This window comes from Fulmarus glacialis, unplaced genomic scaffold (genome assembly GCF_000690835.1).
Source record: "Fulmarus glacialis isolate BGI_N327 unplaced genomic scaffold, ASM69083v1 scaffold15218, whole genome shotgun sequence".
NCBI classification, from domain to species: Eukaryota; Metazoa; Chordata; class Aves; order Procellariiformes; family Procellariidae; genus Fulmarus; species Fulmarus glacialis.
Window position 1 is genome coordinate 14,064 of NW_009226446.1, and position 20,303 is coordinate 34,366.

General features: G+C 40.2%; 1 protein-coding gene across 1 annotated transcript; it reads left to right on the plus strand.

The window, feature by feature from the left end:
• Nucleotides 1-1,655: 1,655 nt before the first annotated feature.
• Nucleotides 1,656-17,273, plus strand: LOC104071865 (catenin alpha-1-like; the record flags this gene model as incomplete). Its single annotated transcript, XM_009582810.1, has 6 exons — nucleotides 1,656-1,769; nucleotides 4,047-4,242; nucleotides 11,029-11,195; nucleotides 11,995-12,114; nucleotides 14,132-14,398; nucleotides 17,070-17,273. Coding segments are annotated over exons 1-6 (1,059 nt in total), but the record flags the coding sequence as incomplete, so codon positions are not given.
• Nucleotides 17,274-20,303: the final 3,030 nt, after the last annotated feature.

Here is a 20,303-nt window from a genome sequence, read left to right on the forward strand (position 1 = left end):
AGTAGTGTAGCGAGTACTTAATCTATTGTATCGTGTCTGTGGTGTGAGAAAGCCTATGTAGTGTCTCAGGATCAGCCTGCCATGAAGGTGCTGCTGACTGAAGCCAGGTGATGCTAAGCCCTGGCTTCTTTATGCCCTCTTGGGCTGAGCTTCTCTAGTGCCCAAGAGATTTTATTCTTCAATGGGAAACAAGCCATGTCTGTGCTGTTTCTACATGTTTAACTGTCAGTGTCGGTATAAAACGGTTGTTGGTATGTGTTGTAAACATCATTGGTTACCAAAATTAGTGCCTTGCCTCCTGCTTCTTAAAAATAATGGGATGTTGTGCTCGTCTGGCAGCTTGGGGACATCTGGTGCTGTCAGAGCAATCTGTCTGCTGGGTTGCTATGCAGACAATGCCCTGTCCAGAGTAAGATTTAAAAATATTGGCTAATAAGCTTTAAAAAAACTTCAATGGTAGGTGCTTAGGAAAAGGGGTGGAAGGACACTTTGGAAATGTATTTCTCTTCCTGACTTTTTAAACAATAAAAAGTTACAAATGTGGGTTTAGTCTAATCTTGAATTTTGAGGGCAACCCAAAGCAGAAAGAGCTGGAATCTATTAAGTCTGAAGTGGTATGAACTGGTTTTATGGACCTGTAATACTTTAAATCCATTTTTAATTGAAATTATGGTTCTGGTTATTTGTTTGTTGTGCTGTATAGCATCACAGTGTTAATCTAGTGATCTATTGTAGTTCATTATTTATATTTCTTTTTAGACTACTGGTTTCAAAAGCAGAGCTATTTTAGTAGTTTCACTAAACTTTTCCATAATCATATTTGCTGTTCCATTGGGATGTTGATATAAAACTGTAACGGGAAGGAACGGCTCAGTGACAGCTTTTAACAGATCTCTTCATGCAAATCTGCTTTTCCCTCCTATGTAAATGTTATGGGGAAGTGTAGTAGATACGTAAGCTGTTAAATATGAAACCAACTGGATTTTCCGGCTTTATAAGGCTTATATTCACTATTTTACCTTTGTACTTCCAAAAGGTGAATTGGATGAACGGGTAGGTTGAATGAGTTGAGTTAGAATCTGGCTGCTGGTTTGACAAAGTGTTTGGGGTAGTGACTCATGGCGGAGCTGAGAAAATGGGCAGCTTTCTGGTGCTGTTGAAGTCGAGGTGTTCCCTTCTGCTCCCCCAAGCCGGTCTGGGAGCACAGGACAGCCGGCCTGGAGGGAGGCAGCAGAAACTGGGAAGGAGTTATTTGCTTAGCCTCCAGCTTTCGGGCTAAAGTGCCCCCATTACCTGTGAGGTTCTTTTTCACTGCTTGGGGACCACTGATGAGTAGACCAAACATTGTCTATCTTGTCATTGCTCTGATAAAATATTGTGGCTTTTGAATAGGTTTTGGTGTGGGTTTTTTGTTTGCTTTTGTTTTTTATTTTCTAACCAAAACATACAGGTAATGTCTGTATATTGTCATAACAAGCAATTTTTTAAACTTATCACCAGTTGAACCAAAACTGGTATTTCCGGAGACAGTATAACTTAACTTACACTGAATGGATGGGTTGTGTGTTTAATAGCCTCCATTTTAATTTATTTTTAAAATACATTCCAACAGCATTAATAGTTAAAAAAAAAAAAAGTATTCACATAGCTCTTTTCTTCTAGAAATGACTGCTGTTACTGCAGGCAACGTTAACTTCAAATGGGACCCCAAAAGCTTGGAGATAAGAACACTGGCGGTTGAAAGACTACTTGAACCTCTTGTTACACAGGTAGGAAAAAGGGGGGGGCAAAAAAAACCTTCATAAGGATTACCTGTTTTGATGTGTTGTTTCAATCAAGTAACTTTCAAAGCTTGAATTCCAGAAGTAAAAACACTACAAAACTAAAGATGGAAAAAAGCGTACAAGTAATTTCTTTGTTCAGTTTTATTGTAACAGAGTTATTGGGCACGAGTCTAGAAAGACTGTGCTTCTTCAGCACCTGATAAGACACAGTATTTCAATTAGAAGTGCAGAAGTGCATGTTAGTAACTAATGTTCCATTGCTGCTGTGCTGTTTTTCACCTGTATTTTGGGGGGTATGCTGCTTATTTGTTGAGTCTTTAAAAAGCTGTGCTATGTATCATTTAGAAAAAAGTATTCGGGAATGACACAAGTCCCTTGCAACGAAGCCATTAGTGCTTGCCAAAAGTAGGGTCTCAAAGTTTTTCTTTGAGATTACCTGTGTTTAGAGTTCCCTTTGGAAGGAGGTTCACATAAATGGTGAAATGTGTGATGAGGGATGTTTGCAACCCACCTAGAACTGCCTTGTGTTGTGAATAGATTACTGACCCCTCCTAAGCAAGTTCTACCCGAGAAGTATGCTTTTATGGCATTTGTTACTGTTTCAGTGTATCTTTTACAAGATATGCATGCTTTTAACTTCTGCCTACGCTTCATGCTGGATTTGTGAATAAAAGCTTATTTCTGCATGGTGTGTATTGCCCAGTGCAATGCACTGAAAAATATAGGAAAGCTAGAGTAAGTCTTGTAAATGTAAGCTATGTGTACTGGGCATTTTGAAGATTCTTGGAAGAGACTTTCTAGGAGGTCTGGAAGAGGAGGTGCACTGCAGACAGTTAACTCATCTTCTTTAGCATTGTTTTCTTGAAATACGAAATTTTTAAAATGAGAGTGAACTGGACACTGGACTCCTGCTAAGCACAAACTGCAATGATCAAGTTCTGTTTCCAGGATTAATGTCCCTTTAATCACCAAGCTGCTGTCCGTACCTGCCCTTTGTTCCCTGCAGATATTCAGATGGGCAGTTGGATGATCTACTATATAGCTTTTTAGCCGGAGTTACTGATGGAGTCTTTCCTTAAGAGAAATTGTCCTAATTTGGCAAACTTAACTGAGCAAACTTGTTTATAGGACCTTTTTGTCGAAGTTCAGTGTCTGTAACTTATTCTTCATGTAGCGCAATGGGTCGTACTGGCAATCCCAAATTTTGTGGATGATGTGACTGGCGAAATACAGAGAGGAAGGTAGAGTAAGTTGCCTTGTTGCAACTTGTTCCTTATTTGTAGTACATGATGAACTGAGACTACCCAATACAAATGCTCCCCATTAAACGACAGCGATATTCCCAACTGATGGCTTTCACTCTCTGAATCAACCTACTGAGAAGATGGATTCAGCTCTGAGGACCTTTATGTCAGCAGTCTTTGGGCTTTCCAGAGTGGTGATATTTTTAGTGTTTGTAATTTAATGTCCCTCTGAAGTAGGTTTGTATGCATTTTCCTAGACTTAACAAAAAGGAGGTGTGGGGGGGGAAAAGGCAAGTGGGAAAGCATGTGTGGATTTTGTGACATCTATCTGCTTTTGTTTGAAGGGGATGGATCCTGATCCTGAACTAGTGGAGTATCTGGTGGTCATCTGGCCGCTGGTGACCAGCTCCTAGCAGGGTTTCAGTCTAAAACATAAACCTTGGAAATATTTGTTGATTGCAGAAGGATTGTGAGAGTTCAGCTTTGGTGGTTTTAGGGAAATGACAGCTCTAGGAAGTCCTTTGCTCTGCATTTAGTCTGTTGGCTGTAGTACTGTTCTGGACTGAAAAGATACTGTGTTGCTAGATTTCTGTAGATAATGGCTTCAACCTTGTTTGGGGTCTTTTAGGCCTGGACAGCTCTCCTAGACTAATTATCCCCAACTTGGTTTCTTTTTATGTGGTGCCAAATAGCTTTGGCCTGTTACTGAGATTGCAGTTTATCAAAAATACAAATAGATCTCAATTCTTAAAATGAAATTTCCAGGTCTGCTGCTGATAAGAAAAATCTCTAAGCAGTTTAGCTGAATTTATAATGCTTGTCTAAGAAATCAAGAAGCATGGTGATGTTTAAAGAGACGTGAAAAACACGTTTGTGAGTTTAACCTTTGGAGCTGGCAATAGTGCAGGTATTAATGATATGCTGTCTAGAAAAAAATACACGTGGCCTTGCTGTCAAATTGATAAACTTCTAATTTGGTTTATGTTTTTTGTTTTTTACTCTCCATCTATGCCTTTAGGTAACAACACTGGTTAACACTAGCAACAAGGGCCCCTCTAATAAAAAGCGAGGGCGTTCTAAAAAGGCCCATGTTTTGGCTGCTTCAGTTGAACAAGCCACAGAGAATTTCCTGGAGAAAGGAGACAAAATTGCGAAAGAGAGCCAGTTCCTTAAAGAGGAGCTGGTAGCGGCTGTGGAAGATGTTCGTAAGCAAGGTAAGATATATGTGTCTGATAGCTTGTAAAACTATGTTTTTTCAGAGTAGACAGAACTGTTCCGATTTCCTTTTTGCTGTTATTTTTGACGACTCTGTGCCTCTCCACTTGCGTAGATTCTCAGCTTGTCTTGCTGGCTTCCTTGAGGAATAATATGAACTGGGCAGATCTGGAAATGGGATGTCCCAAGTAGCGATTGAGAAGAGAGGCAGAATGGCTGATTCTTTGACGAGCATTTAAAACTCAGTTTAGGCTAAAATGTAAACTCCCTCCCTCTCCCCCCTGCCTATAAATGTTATGGAACTATGTCTCAAATACCTCAATAACTACTACAATATTTGAATGTATACAAAACAGCATTGTAGAGGAAGAGCTGAGTGTTGACTTGACAGAGCTGGGTGTCTTGAATATGCAAAATGTAAATAGCAACAAATAGAATGCAAGGACCTTGATTAAATATTCCAGGCTTCCTTCCCAACATCTAGTGTTGATTTTTATCATTTTCTTTTTTACTTTCTTGGAGAAGAAAGTAAAGAAAAGCCTATGGAGCTGGCTTACTCTAAAATATGCACTAGTAAATATTGTTGCTCATAAATCATTTATCATTCTTCCAGTCATGAGCCTTTTCTATGCTTCAGTGAAACCCAGTCTATTGGTATTAATGGTGGTGGCTGCTGCTGCAAAAAAAGGAAAACTCATTAGCATTAATTACTTGTTGGTAGCTGAAGTTGCACAGTCATGAAATATTAGTTGAAAATGGTTCTAAGTTCTGGATGAGCCTGGCTGACAGACCAAAGAAAGATCAACATAAGAAGGCTGCAATATAAGGGGCTAATTGAGTTGGCTTAGTTTAACAACAACAAACAACAGCAAAAGAGACACGTTGTCTTGAAGTCTTTAATTCTTGGTGCTTGCTTGATTGCTGCTCAGAATTGAGAGTCAGAGCTCATCTGTGAGTGCCTTCAAATGACTCTGAGTGATATTAGTGAGCGAGGGAGCTGTACTCAGTCTTCGGGATTGAGAAGTTCCATTAGCTGAATTTGTAGTTGCAGTGAGAATCTGGTAGGAAGGAGAGACTGATACAAAAACCTTCAGGATGACCCTTTCACTTGTTTCTTGGCCCCTGCTTGATTTTGAGACTACACATAGATGTGATGCCAAAACCTCCCTGCTCTGTTGATCTTTGACAGAGGAGGTGGAGTTCATAGCTGAGAGGTGCTGGCGTGAAATAGCTTCCCACCTTAATGTTGTTTCACTTCTTTCTCCCTTTTTGCTGTTTGCAACTTGCATGAAATCGGGTGGATAGAGAGGGTAGCTGTATCTGTTTTCTGAAGCTGTGTGGATGATGATTAGACTTGAGTGATTTGCTTGAATACGACTGGTGCCCACCGCTGTTTGTGGGGATGCAGTCGCCGCAGGGCTGGGCTGCTGAGGCAGCACAACCAGGGATAAAAGCCTGTGCCCTATCATGGTGCCAGTGTTTGGTCAGACGGGGCAGAGCAGCTCTTTCTAAGGAATTTAAAAAACAAACCTTTGAGGAAATTAGAAGCAAATGGTGAAAAATGAGATGCAACAGAGGGAAGGCTTATTGCTGCCAATGCCCAGAGGAGGATTGCAGTTCTCAGTAGTGCTAGTAACAGCAAGGAGGTGCAGACTCTAGTGTACATTTTTATATACAGTCCGTGCACTTCAGAAGTGTTTCCAGTATTGTGGTAGACCAGTTGAATTCATGAACTGGAGAATTGAGGGAAGTGTAATACAAAGCCTGTGCATGTGCTTAGCAAAACTTTCAGGTGTTGGTGCCTTTATCTGCCTTTTGCAATGGGGGGGCAAAAGTGGAGAGGAGAACTTGGGTGTCTTGGTCAGCAGTAGGGTGATCATGAACTGGCAGCATCTGTGTGTCTGACGGCAGTGGTGGGATTATAGATGTATAGCACAATTTATCTTCAGCAGAAGACAGGAAAATAGAATTAATAATGTCTCTGCTTAGAGTAGGGAGTGTTTTAGTTACCATAATAAAAAAAGATGAATGAATGTAGACAGAGGTTATGAAGATGATTAGGACAATAGATAACTTGTCTCATCAGAGAAAATTAAAAAAATTTTTTTTAGCCTAGCAAGAAGATTGAGAGGGCACACAATTTTAGTGAGCATGCATGTTCATAAAATCCCATTTTTTGGGGGTAAAAACAAAGAAGTGAAAAGAGCTACTTAGAATGAATGATAGTATGGCTACATGTTAAATCAATATAAGTGGATCTTCAAAGTCTTCCTGATTTTTACAATGGAAGAATAATTACAACTTGCTTTCAATATTAAACAAGTTCATGAAATATCCCAAAGTAAGATTCCTGGCCCTTTAAAGGTTTGGACTTCTTTTAAAGTAGTGAAACTTTTTAAAATAAACTTTTGAACAGAATAGTGGAGACAAAGAACCAAAGTGTTTTTCAGAATAGATCCTGCTGTGGTTATAGAAAAGACTTAGTACTAGGAACATGTCTGACGTGAATGTCTCAGATTTCAGCATCCTTAATGTAACAAACGCTGTAATTTCTGCCATTGGAGTTTTGCTGGGTAATAGAAGGGGCAATATTGGTCTTGCCTAGTCTTACTCCCCCCATTGTAAGCTCTTTGTAGGGTTTTACCTTCTTGTGAAGCATTGAAGACTGACTGTACGTTGAAATGGTCAGCTCTTCTGGTGCTATTGGGAGGTGTTTTGGAATGAACCAGTTTCTTACCAAGGTGCTTGGCACTGAGGTTGCAAACTCTGGGGTCAGGAAGGAAATTTCTTTCAGGTCAGGCTGACCAGGCTATTCCTGTTTTCCTGGGGTACTGATGACCATAGTTCACTGCCTCTATATATCTAGCTATGCTCTTACTGTTGTGTTTCTTCCTATGGTAATTTTACATAAAAGACGAAAAATTAAAGCTGAAAATTAAAAAGCTTAAGCCTGTGCGTAGGGTTTGAGGTAAGAGAGTCGATGAATGGTCTTGTGAATCCTGTGGACTTTGATCATGTTTCATGGTTGCAAATGCAGGGGAGTCAACCTACTGATTCAGCGTGGTGTCTTTCCGCCCTGTGTTTCTGAGTGAAGCTTTTTCCCAAAATGAACAGTGAGGCAAACTATGAAAGGGTAAAACATTTTTTCAACTGTACTTTTTCAACATGCATACAAGATGCATAGCTTAAGGATGCCACGACACCAAGGAACAGAAGGAGGCCAGTTGCGAAATAACTTGAATTTAAACACTGAATTCTTCTTGGAAAACTCAACTTTAAAATTCTGTTGTGACCAGTTAGCTTAATTTTCTTGGAAGGGTGCAAAGAGTTGTTAGTTGTTTTCCTGCAAGAGAAATGTTCTAGGAGTGTACCGCTTGTATTAGAAGTAATCCTCCAGCCAAGGACTCGAGATCTTTGAAAAGCCATAACCTGAGGGAGCTCTGAGATGGCTCTCGGCAAACTGTAGGAGGAGTGTTGTAGGCAGCATATGGATTTAACTGAAGACAAGACGAATGAATTAACAGAAGCTTTTGTTGCCGTAAGTATCAACTCCCATGTTGATATGGCAAAAGGAGATACAGGGCCTTGTCCTCTATAGTAGAAAGCAAGGGCAGCCTTCTGTGACACTCAAGATGGACATTGCACGTGGCATTAGTGGTATGATGGGACTTCAGTATCCAGAATAGTAGAGTCTTCAGACTCTGATTTCATGCCTGCCTTCATCTGGTGGGGATTAGGCAACCTCTAGAGAACTGCGGTAGGGTGTTGTGAGCAGGTAGAGGTATGGTCTAATGGCACTCTTTATATTTCTAATACTGCCAGCAAAGCAGCGTGGAGATGCGCTTTGAACTGGAAGGTGCTGAAGGGTACAAGGTGATTGTGTGGGCACGAATTTCTAGCTTGGGGAAAAAAGCATCGGTGCCCATGTGTGTCCTAGGTCTTTCCTGCCTTGCCTTGCCTATCTTCTCTGCCACTTTCCCGTTCTGTCAGTGTTGGTATAAAGAAAGCCCTCTCTGTCATGGTCATCGTGTACCGCGCTGTTGAGGAGGATTAATAGTGCTGTCTGAAAGTGCTGTCAGACCCTGTGGGCATGGTGGGAATGAGGCTAGAAAATGGTAATTTTCTTTTGATGGACTAGAATCTTACTATTTCTGAAATGGGCTTTGTTCCATTAGATTTAATTGAATTCTTAGTGCTTTATTGACAAGATCATAGTATGGCTACCGTTGCCTCTTCTTTTCTGGACTCTGTTTTATTATCTTTCTCTTGTAATATCTAGTGAAAATCTAAGGTTATATTGGAAAAACAGATTACTCATATAAGAATTCATACCAGCTGTATAATCTGAGTCTCATAGTCTGACTCTTCTGCAGTGTATTCTTTTAACTCTTGAAATCCTGCTTTTAAACTTGCTGTGTTACCTCTGATTCAAATTTGAAAATGAGAAGGTTATGCTGGATCCAATTTGAACCGCTAATGCGCACACATAATGCAGTAGCTGCATACTTAGGCTAGGGCAGAGTTCCTTCTTACCCTTTGAATCTAGCCAAAATAACTACCCCGTTTGCTTTTTCTCTATAAAAGAAGTCTGAAAGCCAGCTTTCTTTAATTTGCAGAAAGATATGTATATGCAACAACTTTAAATATAATCTTCCTTTAATTCTGGGAAGCTGGTTATCTTTTGACACCCTGACAAGCTGTTTGAAACTCACTAAATCTTTTAAAGTCTCTCGTTAAAATAAAAAGGAATAGCATTTTATTTCAGGACTGGCTTGTGAGGTTGCAATTTAAGAGATGGGTAGAGGGTAATTTTGGTTTTTAACCTTGTTAGCAATTTCTGAAATTCAGATGAAGTGAGTGGCCACCTCTCTTAAGTTGCTTTAAGTAAGAAATAAATGAAAACAACATTCCTCTCTTTTGGGAGTTGGAAATGTGGAAATTTTACGTATAAGTAAACAAGGGAGGAGATATTTTAAATCCTGAGATTGTTAATAGATTTCATACTTGTGGTGGTGACATTAATTTCACTATTATTAGCCTCTTCCAGAAGGAATAAAGAAAGGGTCATGTCAGCTATGTAGGGGGTTTATAATCTCGTGGCTGGTTGCAGTTTTTCAGCATTGGAGATGCGTCGTCTTTCACTCATCTGGAAATCTGAGGCTCTTAACACTTGTTAAAATAATGAGTTGTGTCCTGCAAAAAGCTGGGTAAGGGATGGCTTTAGATTGATATTTGTAGCTGGTCTGTACTTGGACAGAAGCTTTTTTCATATGTCACAGTACTGAAGTAGCATATTTTTTATCTTAAAATGTTGTATGCCACTCTTCGTTGTATTATTTAAGATGATGGAAGGGTGTTACATAGGAGGGAGCATTTGAACAAAATTGAGTATCTTGATGTAGTTGCTTGGACAGGCTGGCAGCTGTGTTTGGGCTGTATTTAGCTATGAAGGCGTAGAGTGCTTGGGTGCTAGAAACTCTGTCAGGGCAAGATATTAATTGCTTAATGGTAAGTATGTGGATGGTTAACCCCAGGCTCTCCAGTTGTAAGTATTTTTGAGTGGTTAAAATAGTAGCTAAAAAAAAGGATGTTAAAATAAAATTGAAACACTTCCCATACTGGGGATATGCTGCACTGATTGCCTAGCTGTGGAGCAGGCAGGCCGTTGGCAGCATGATGCCACTGCATCATCTTGAGATTTCGGTGTACATCTTGCCCAGCCCCATTTGGTAGTGGGCTCGACAGGAGTCACTGTCAGCGTTCACTTGTGAAGCACTGTTTGAGGTTCTTGTCTTATCTGAGACGTGCTATTTCTGTTTTGGCGTTTGGCCCTATGGACACTTTTTCATACAGGTTTGGGAAGCCTCTGACACAGCAGTTAGTTATAACAGAGCTTGCCTGCTTTCTGGTCATCTCCAGCTGCCCACAATCTTTGGCCTTGAGTACCTAGTGTTTTCTAAACTGAACCCTAGCTGTTCACCAAATGTTTCTGAAATGCAAAGAGATCCAAGAATAATAATGTGGATTCCAAAACTTGCTACTGTGGTACTGGAAGCAAAATGCTGCCCCAGAAAGGGGAGAAATCCAAAATTTACTCCTCTGACTATATTGCAGACATTACGTTTATGCTTTCTGAATGCCTTCTGGAGGAGTTTCTCTAGCTGTGTAAAGTGGCCTTTGCTTTTCATAGTTAACCAATTGCATTGTTACCATCTGAAACCCAAATTCTTTCCTTCTGCACCAGATGCAGACCCACAGGCTATGAAACGTTGAAGCCTTTTACTAAGCGGTGCCTTGCTTTGAATACAAACCAGGGCATATCCAGCCAGGTCATCGCTCCAAGTTGTTTACAGTCCCACGAGCTGTGGCGTTTCCTTGTGTGTTTACAGTACTTTCTGCTTAACTCCTACATGCACACAAATCAAAGCTTTTGCTTAAGCTTTGAAAGCATTGTAGTTTGTGAAATAACTGCAGTCCCACATGTAATAGCAAAGGCATGCTGAATTTGCCTCTCCAGAGGATTCTGGCATGTTAAAACACCTGTACAATTGGAAATAACAACCAAAGTGTTATTTCCCAGCCCTTCCTCCCTGCACAAGCCCCTCTGTCCTGATACCACGTTGTAACCATACTTAGAGGTAGCTACATGCAATCTTAATTGCTGGCTGCAGTTAAACAAATGCGTTTTGTTTTCAAGACTTAAATTGGCTTGCCCAGGAGTCCTAACAGCCCCTTAAGAAATGCTGCGTGAAGTTAAAGTGAGACCATCTTCTCCTCTTGTGCAGGTGACTTGATGAAGAGTGCTTCGGGGGAGTTTGCAGATGACCCCTGCTCCTCTGTGAAGCGAGGGAACATGGTCCGAGCAGCGCGTGCCCTCCTCTCCGCTGTTACTCGACTGCTGATTTTGGCTGACATGGCAGATGTCTACAAGCTGCTTGTTCAACTTAAAGTAGTAAGTGTAGTTCTTTGCTGTGATTCACTTTGCCGCGCCTGGCACGCCAGGCATGCTCTGTAAAGTGGCTTTGTTTTATGCATGTGTGCTGACCCCGGTATGTGCACTGTCAGCAGCTCGTATCTGGAGCAGGGAGGTTTTTAGGGTTTTTCCTCTGACCAAAACGTGTGCAATGGATATTTGTCACTTATTTTTACACTCATTGTCGCAGCTTTTTACATTGTGTTGCACTTTATTTTGAACTTTTAGTATTGAAACTAAACGCGCTATGGTCTGCAACTGCTGATGATAACCAGCTTTTTTCATCTTAAAGAAATAAGGTGGCTTTCTTATAACCAGTACTCCCTTGTAGCTACTAGGGATGAGTACCTTCAGTAGACTAAACAAAATGAATGTGGAATATTTGAGGAAGCCTTTTCTTCCTATGAGCAAGAGGGTGGGTGGGTGGTTTGTACAGAATCCAAAAGGAAATGAGACTCGATAGTGGGCCCGCTTTTGCAGCAGGGCTTTGAGGACTCTTCTCGTGCCCTTTGGCCACTGCTGCAGCTCTGCCAGGGCCCTCGGCTCCTTCATATTCTTTCAAATGGGTATACTTGGCTGTCTCTGGTAGCTGGTAGTAGTAGCTATGAAGTAGTAGCTAAGCCTTGAGTACTACTAGCCTTTGAAGTAGTGCTCTCCAAAAAATAAAAGGGGGCAGAGGAAGATTGCTTTCTCTGCCTGCTATGAAGTACATTCTGAATTACTTCCTGAACTGGGGACTGTATTACTTGGAAAAATCTGTGAATATATATTCTTTTAGGTGGAAGAAGGTATCTTGAAACTAAGAAATGCTGGCACGGAGCAGGATTTGGGTATCCAGTACAAAGCCCTCAAACCAGAAGTGGACAAGCTGAACATAATGGCAGCCAAAAGACAACAGGTATAGTGATAGCAGCTCTTTCTTCTATATATTATTTCTTCTTTTTCTTTTTCAAAATAAAAAAATAAGGCAGCCTTGCTGCTCTTGGACAGTACCTATTGCTGCTAATGCTTTTTTTCACTTTTTTTTTTACTTTATTTTTATTGCTGAGTACTTTGTGTTGCACTCCACCTTGTTTAGGAAATTTGAGCTTGCCTGGTAAGCAGAAAGTCTGCTCAGCTGTAGTGTACTGCTTCTGACAGAATTTGTTCTAGTAGCATTTGTTTATGTTAATGCTTTAGTACCTTAATGAAATGCTGCTTCCCAAGGCTTGTGCTTCCCATTTTGAAGCAGTGCACGTGTGGGTAAGGAAAGAGAATTGAGATGTGACTCGGTGCCTGGTGCACTCACCACTAGACCGCACTGCCTTTGTGGTTCGCGTGGACGGACTGGACATGTCCATTTAAACAGGGAGCAAAAGTCATGGCTGGGCATAGAATTACAACTCTTTCCAAGAACGTGAGTGGGGATGCTGGTTAGTCTTGCACTGAAATGCCCATTTGAGAAGGGGTTTAAAATCCTGCTTCTTATGTGTATGTTCTGTGTTTGGATAGCTTGTGCTTAACCTTCAATTGCATGTAAAATTTGTTTTGTTCAACAGCACTGTTGTGACTCATTCTTGTGTAGGTAAATTTTCAAAAGACAGCAGGGGTGGGGGCATTTATCAGAACTAGCATAATTCTTGTGGAGCACTTTTTGTTTGTTTGTTCTGCTGATATGTACAAACAAAAACTGCTGTGCACCTCTGACATGGCTTGGTTTTTTTGCACAAATTCATCTTTGAAAATAAACTGGGTACAGTCTAAAATGGATTGCCAGTTGGTTATGTATCTAAAATCTGATTGCAGTAAATGGGAGTAGGGTTGTGATGGCAATGCAATAAATGTTCTTAAACTGCTTTGTGATGGATTGTTCCACGCTGTGGGAAGTGGTTGTACTAAATCTGTAAATCTGTAAGCTTGCCTGGAGTGCCCTCCCTGCTTAGTGTGCATCTTAGAGGTCGCATATTACCCATTCATTTTGAAGAGTCTGTCAGATTTTTTCCTTTTCTCAGTAAGGCAGCCCACTTCTTCTTTTTCATCACCTCTTCGTAAGATTTAAGAGGTAACTTTAAAATGTTCATACTGCTAATAACTGTGTTCATTCTTCCTTTTATAAACTTACTGCTTGTGCTGGACTCTGCAGCTTTATCTATTCATAGTGCTTCTATTCCAAAACAGAGATGATGGGGCTCTAGAGAATTGCAGCAGTGAGTGTTTGGAAAAGACCTTTGGACTTGCCCACGAATCTTAAATTAGTGGTAATTATAGTCGTTGGATTGATTTAATCTCATTGGACATGAAGAAGTTGTTGAATGAGATGGTAAACTTGTTCTTCTAAAATTAAGTATCCAAGTCTCTTGAGAGTAAACTCAATCTTCTAGGTGTGATTAAAGAAAACGTTCTGGTTGTGAGTATTGGCGTTTAAATTAAAGAAGATCTTGCTTCTCGCGTGCAACTACAAGACAACATTGCAGGGGAAGCCTCTTGTTTGTTTGATAGTTAAAAAATAGCTTGGTTCTTAAGTTATCTAAAAATGTAAGGTACTCTGTTTTGAGGATGTAGGTTTTGTGATTCTGTAGATGTAATGCAAACTGGAAAGAGTGGAAAATGTGTGCTCTCAACTTCTGTGTACGCCTAATTTACAGATGTTACCAGCTTTCAGAATGCTGGTCCTCTACTGTGGTGAGGAGCAAAAATCCAACCTCAGAATTCTGAATTTTGGAGTGTGACTACAGTACTTCCTGTGTGGGTTTTTTTTGTCTTTATGAAGCTGTTGTGTTTTGAAATTAGTTGAGCCCTTAAGAATAGGGATATTCAGTCAGAAGATAGTTAGATTAGGCAAAGAAGCTGCCTTTTTTTTGAAGATGCAGGGAGACAGTATGGATGTTAAATGTGGGGAATGTTCTCAAACACTTTTTCTTTAATTTTCCTAATAGGAATTGAAAGATGTGGGTCACCGTGATCAAATGGCGGCAGCCAGAGGAATTCTGCAGAAGAACGTTCCCATTCTTTATACGGCGTCCCAGGCCTGTCTGCAGCACCCTGATGTAGCTGCTTACAAAGCTAACAGGGACTTGATCTACAAACAGCTTCAGCAGGCAGTCACGGGCATCTCAAATGCAGCTCAAGCAACTGCATCAGATGATGCTGCCCAGCAGCAAGGTGGAGGTGGAGAGCTGGCTTATGCTCTGAACAACTTTGATGTAAGTTTTGAATCCTTTACGTGAAGGGGAAAAAAAAAAAAGTAACTCCAACTCTTCTGTGTGTTCACCTGATTTACTAGCAACAGCTTGCTTTTATTTGTATTGTCTGAAAGATAATTTTCTACTGAAATACAGCAAGTCCCAGATGAAGTAGGCTTTTATTTTTTAAAAAGTCTTTTTCCAAACTAGGATTGATGGAATATAGAAAGTTATATATGCGGTTCTTGGTGATTGAAGGCTGTCAAGTTAAACTAGCTTGGAAATAGCAGTTAGCCTACTGCTGCATTAGATGTAAGCCCTTGGTTTATTTGAAAATGATTATTTCATAATATATTTATGTAATGTATTCTTGTAGGTGACAGAAATGACTTATTAAAAGTGAATAATGTATTTGGAATTGCCCAAACTACCTATTGAGAGGAACATGAAGTGGGAAGTTTAATATGATCATTGGTTGGGAATGAAGTCATTTCACACTGATGTGTTGTACTGATCTGTCATGTTCTTTATCTTGCATTCAGTAAGTTACTGAGGATAGCCATGCATTTTTACGGAGAACACTTTCCTTTTGAAGGCAGTATTCTGTGTCTATCACTGATTCAGCCTCTGAATTTTAAACATCTTGGCACTAACTAACTTACCTCTAAAACTTTATTTAGTATTGCAAAGACATCACTCAAAAGGTGTTTAATGCTTTTAGTTTTGCCAGATATTGCTCACCTTCTCCTTTTTGCTCTTACCACTCTTGCTCCTCCCCTACATTACTTTCCCTGCCATGTTTCTTCTACCAAGATAAAGTACTATTTGAGTTCTCCCCGTGCCTGGTGTGAAGCCTTTCTATGTGATCTCTTGGCTAACAAGAGGATGTCATGGTTGTCTTGATCTTTGTGACTATGATTACAGTTTTAAGTCTGCTTTTCTTAAATTCCATCAGTTGTATATTCAGCTGTGTAAGTCTTAAGAATGTGCCTCAGGCTAGCACCCGAGGGATCGCAGGTTTGAGCAAGTATCTGGGAGGGGAAGGCAGGTCTGTAACAGCACACAATGTTAAGGACTGACTTGGGTATGTAGAACTGAAGAAGCAATTTAGTTCAGGTTCATGGACTGGCTAATCTAGCTCAAACTATTTAATTTGATTTCTGATATATGGCCATATTTTACTATATGAACTCTCTAATGTATGGCTGGAGACTTTTTTGAGCAGTACGGTTCACATGGAGCTTTTCAGCTTTTAGTTCCGCTTTGCGATGCTCTCTAATAGCAGCAGGGCTTGTTTAGCAGGCCAGCTTCGATGCGCGTTGTGTGTGATAGCTTTGTCATCTCATTCCTGCCAAAGGAGACTGACAAAACAAATGTGTTCAGGTTCTCGGCAGATGTTATCCCTGCACTTCATTTCCTGCTAATGTTTGAGTGTTATTGTGCTCTTGTAATAGAGGCTTTGCACACACACGCCCCCAAATACTCCAGTGTTTTTACTTTGATGGTAAAATATTAAATGGGTACCAGAAGATAACAAAATAATCATTATCTCTGTTTTTGATGGTGCAGTTCTGGAGTTGTAACATACTACCATTATATTATCTGCACAGCTAGAAGTTTCGGGAAAAACGAGGAGTGTGTTGGAACACATGTGCCATGTTCTAATCCTGCTGCAAAGGCTGCGTGGTTACTCTGTAGGGACACAAAATGTGCTGGCTGGCGGGAGAAATAGTGGTTGTGACATTGCTGTTGAAGTTAGCTGGCATACAAACTGATTGCGAAAACTCCCATTTCAAAAAACTTTGGGGCTCCTTTTCTAAAAAGTTAGCAACATCTTCCCCTCCTGCTCCCACAGTGGGAAGAAAACCCACCCAAACCCTAAACAAACCACCAAATCTTGAAATGGCCAAATAATTTTTCTTTAATGAATTACAAACCTGTTTAAATAAACCACCTGAAAGTACTCACAAGGCGATAAATACTGCACTGCTTCTTCCTGGTGAACTTCTGTGGGTAGTGGTATTGACCCCTTGAAGAGCAGATACATCAGTACTGCTGTTTCAGCCTTAAGTCTCTCAGTATGAGCTGTGCTTAGTAATACTCTGTCAAGATAAACCTGTGATGGTTTTCTGCCGCGAAGAAATTGATTTCTGTGCTGTTTGAAGCATTCGTGTTGATGTTTCACTTTGAGAATACTGTTGTGTTTACCTGCATAATGATAAAGAGAAGAAAGACTGGATAAACTAGGACAACAGAACACTATATATAGGGCTAATTTTGGACGTTTGTTTTCCTTGGGTTTTTTTGTTCATGATGGGATAATTGTATCTGACAGGTTAACTAGTGAAAGCATGTCTGGATTGACATGTAGTTAAGAAGATTTCTGTACTTTGAACCTTATTTGTGCTGGCACATTTGATTTTTGCCATTCATGTAACGAGGCTTCCTGTGGCCAAGTTTTGTTTAGCTGTCAAAGCGGCACAAGAAATGACTAGCAGTGTAATCTGCTGGGGAACCTTTTAGTATAATTTTACGAAACTACTTGTGAAAATCATCCTCAGTGCCAAAATTGTGTAGTGTTTGCCTTTTATGCCTGATCAGGGGGTTGCTGTAAACGTTGGTTGTCTTGATGACTTAACAGTAACTTACTGCTTGGTCTGATTACTAATTTCTAAAACCTTTATTTTACTAGAAACAAATCATTGTGGATCCATCGACCTTCAGTGAAGAACGCTTTAGGCCTTCCCTGGAAGAGCGCCTGGAGAGCATCATAAGCGGAGCAGCCCTGATGGCTGATTCATCCTGCACACGTGATGACCGACGGGAACGTATAGTTGCTGAGTGTAATGCAGTGCGACAGGCCTTGCAGGATCTACTTTCAGAATACATGGGGAATGTGAGTATCTTCTGTTTGTTTAGTTTGTGGTTTTTAACTCCATGTGATTATCTAAAATGCGGAATCAAAGCTGGGTGTTTTGAAGCTGGTTTGTTCTGTTCCTGAACAGAATTTGAACAGTAACCAGTAGTCCTGAAAGGTTTGTCAGGAGGCAGGAGCAAATATACTTAAATCATCAATGATACTTATTTTAAAATTGATCTCTAGTCTTCCAAGCAGCTATTATAAAGTGTTAACCCTTTGGCACTGTTTTTATTTTATGACTGTTAATATTGGTTTGTATAGAAATTCAATAGAATTAGTCTGTTTTTCCGCCTTGGTTTACATAAGGTAACTTGGCTTATGGAAAAAGTAGTACTTCTTCACTTCTGTTGAAGCTTGAAAAGTTCAACTGTGTCATCTTTTTAGCTAAAGGCGTAGATTCTCAAAATCAAGTTAATTACTGTTGCTACTCAGTTTGAGTAAAGGTGATGTACGAAGTTAAATATTTATTAGGAAATTCTGAGAACAGTTTGGTATAAATATTGGACTCTGAGCAGTTTTCTTCCAGTGCTTAGGCATTTAATGTGCACACAATATTTGAAGCTTGAGAGTGTTTCTACAGTTGGAGTAAGTGTCACGTCATGCGGATGAGCTTCTGCGTTTGAGAGCGTCATGATATAATGTTGGACTTCCCTCCCCTCTGCTACCTCTTTGTTCTTATCCCAGTGGGTTTTAATCTGAATAGCTCTTGCTGTGTTGAGAGATGAGGTTGGGATATCGTAAGATTTAGACTACGTCTAGTCTTTAAACTTAAATACTGTTAAAGTTGATTTCAGGTGAAAAGTTGCAGAAATGGCAACAACTTAAGCCAACTATGTGGATTGTAGCACTGTAGCAAGTGCTAGCTGAAGAAATCTTAATGGGGTGAGATGAAGCCTTATTTACGCTTTTGAGCATGTTTGAGGTAAAACTTAGTTCAGAGATACCTTTTTTTTTTTTAGACACTAGAATTTATTTTGGAACATCGCTGTGTTATGTACCTTACCTTCAAATCTTTTGGCGAAAACTACTTCAGTATAGAGTAAAACTGGTCCAAAGGCTGCTATGTGCGGATTAGGGTGGTATAATTTGGAGAACAGATGCAGTGTGTGGTAGAGAGAAAGTAAAACAAGGATTTCTGTTTACCAAAGACAAGGACAAAGTAATCGAACAAAACTGAAAGCCAAGTCTTATATAGCCTGCGGGCTGAGCTAGGTACTTCATGTAGTCTGTCTTAATTGCTTGTGAAAGTAGCTTGTGCTCAGCATTGACATTATATAGAACTTAAGATTGCAGCTGGGAAGCAAGCGCTAAGTTGTGCCATTTAAAATTCCTTTCAGAGCAGGGTGTTTTATTAGTACATAATGCATCTGTAATAATCCCTCAAACAAATCTACTGCTGGATTGGATGAAACCCTATTGGCATGATTCACAATAAAACATCCACCAAATGTAATTAAAATTGTGGAAGAGGTAAATGCTTGGTCTTGCACGTTAGAGTTGGTGGCATTTCTCTCGTTGAAAGTTGGTCAATACCTGTGTAAGATTGCAGAGCTCTGACTTTCTTTTGCAGAAATGCCTATCCTCCTCCTCCTCGGCTGTGTGCTGTTGTCTCTGATATGCAAGTTAAAGTAATCGTGCTGAGATGGAAAGAATGTATTCCCTGTGTTATCTCTGTTAACACATTGTGAAATTAGTGGAGCATACTGAATTTTTTAAAGTCACTGCTATGTTATGATTGTAGACAGTGTAGTTGGGGAAATGAGATTAGAAATTCAGTGAAATGGAGTGGAAAAAGCAATTGATAAATTATGGTGAAAATGTGGGATGGTGTGTAAAAATCCATACTGAGGGTAGGAAAAAAAACCCCTCAATGGTGAAGCTGAAGAATGAATAATAGTTGGGGAATCTAAACAGTGAAAAAGACTTGCTACATCCACAGGAAGAGCAGGGATGTGCTGACTTACAGTAGTGTTAGAAGAAATGTCATATCATGTATATGTATGATATACCCACAGCTACAGTACCAGCCATCTCCTGTTGTGCTTTTCTCCAGTCTCCCTTTGAAGAAGGAAGTGAATCAGGCATTAAATCTGTTAATTGCACAGCACTTGCAGTGCATCATAAATCTTATCTGAGTGCTAGAATAAGAGGTATTTATTGGCCAAGTGTAACAATTCAGAGAGAAGATTGGATGAGGAATACACTGGAAAGGTTGAAGCAGGGGAACGTCTTGAGGCAGATTCCCTTTTGCTTTTAAATGCCTTCTGTTTTAGTGACTTCCTTTAGCTTTTGGGGTTTTTTTCAGATCTCTGGCAATAAAAAGGCTGTTTCCTGGATAGTTTATAACTCAAAGTTTAGTCTTTTGGACCCATAGTTTAACTGTCTCTGGGCCTGTCCCCAAGGGTCTGTAAGTCTGCAAGCATTGCAGGTCGTGTTACGATGTGTGGCAGAAGTTTCTATCTGAATAACAGTTTTCAGTAATAAACTGAATTGTAGGATCTCTTGACCCCTGCTAGATCTGCTGGCATGGTGATGAAGCCTGTGATTGTGCCCCGAAAAGAAGTAGTTGCTTGTTCAGTAGTTTGTTACAGAAGTTTGTGTGCCCTTTTCTTAGATTGGTGTGCATTTTATTTCCTTTTCCATCTGGCACACCTATCCTGCCATTTTCAAGAGCAGTCTGCCTTGGTCACACTAAATTTTGTACATCAAGGTCAGTATTCTGTCTCAACAGTGGTCAATAGTGGATGCATACAAGAAAGAGGATGGTAACAAGGGAGGACTGTGGTTTTACTTACCCAAGTGCTGGCTGCAGCTCAGATACTTACAGAGCTAGCATTATGGACTGTGTTTAATGGCTCTTGATGGACTTTTCCCCAATGAATCTGTATAGTTTCTTTCTGAATCCTTATAAACTTACAGCATCCGTAATCTTCATTAGCAAGGAGTTCTCCTGGCTAAATAGGTGCTGTGTGAAGAAACATCTCATAGAATCATAGAATCATTAAG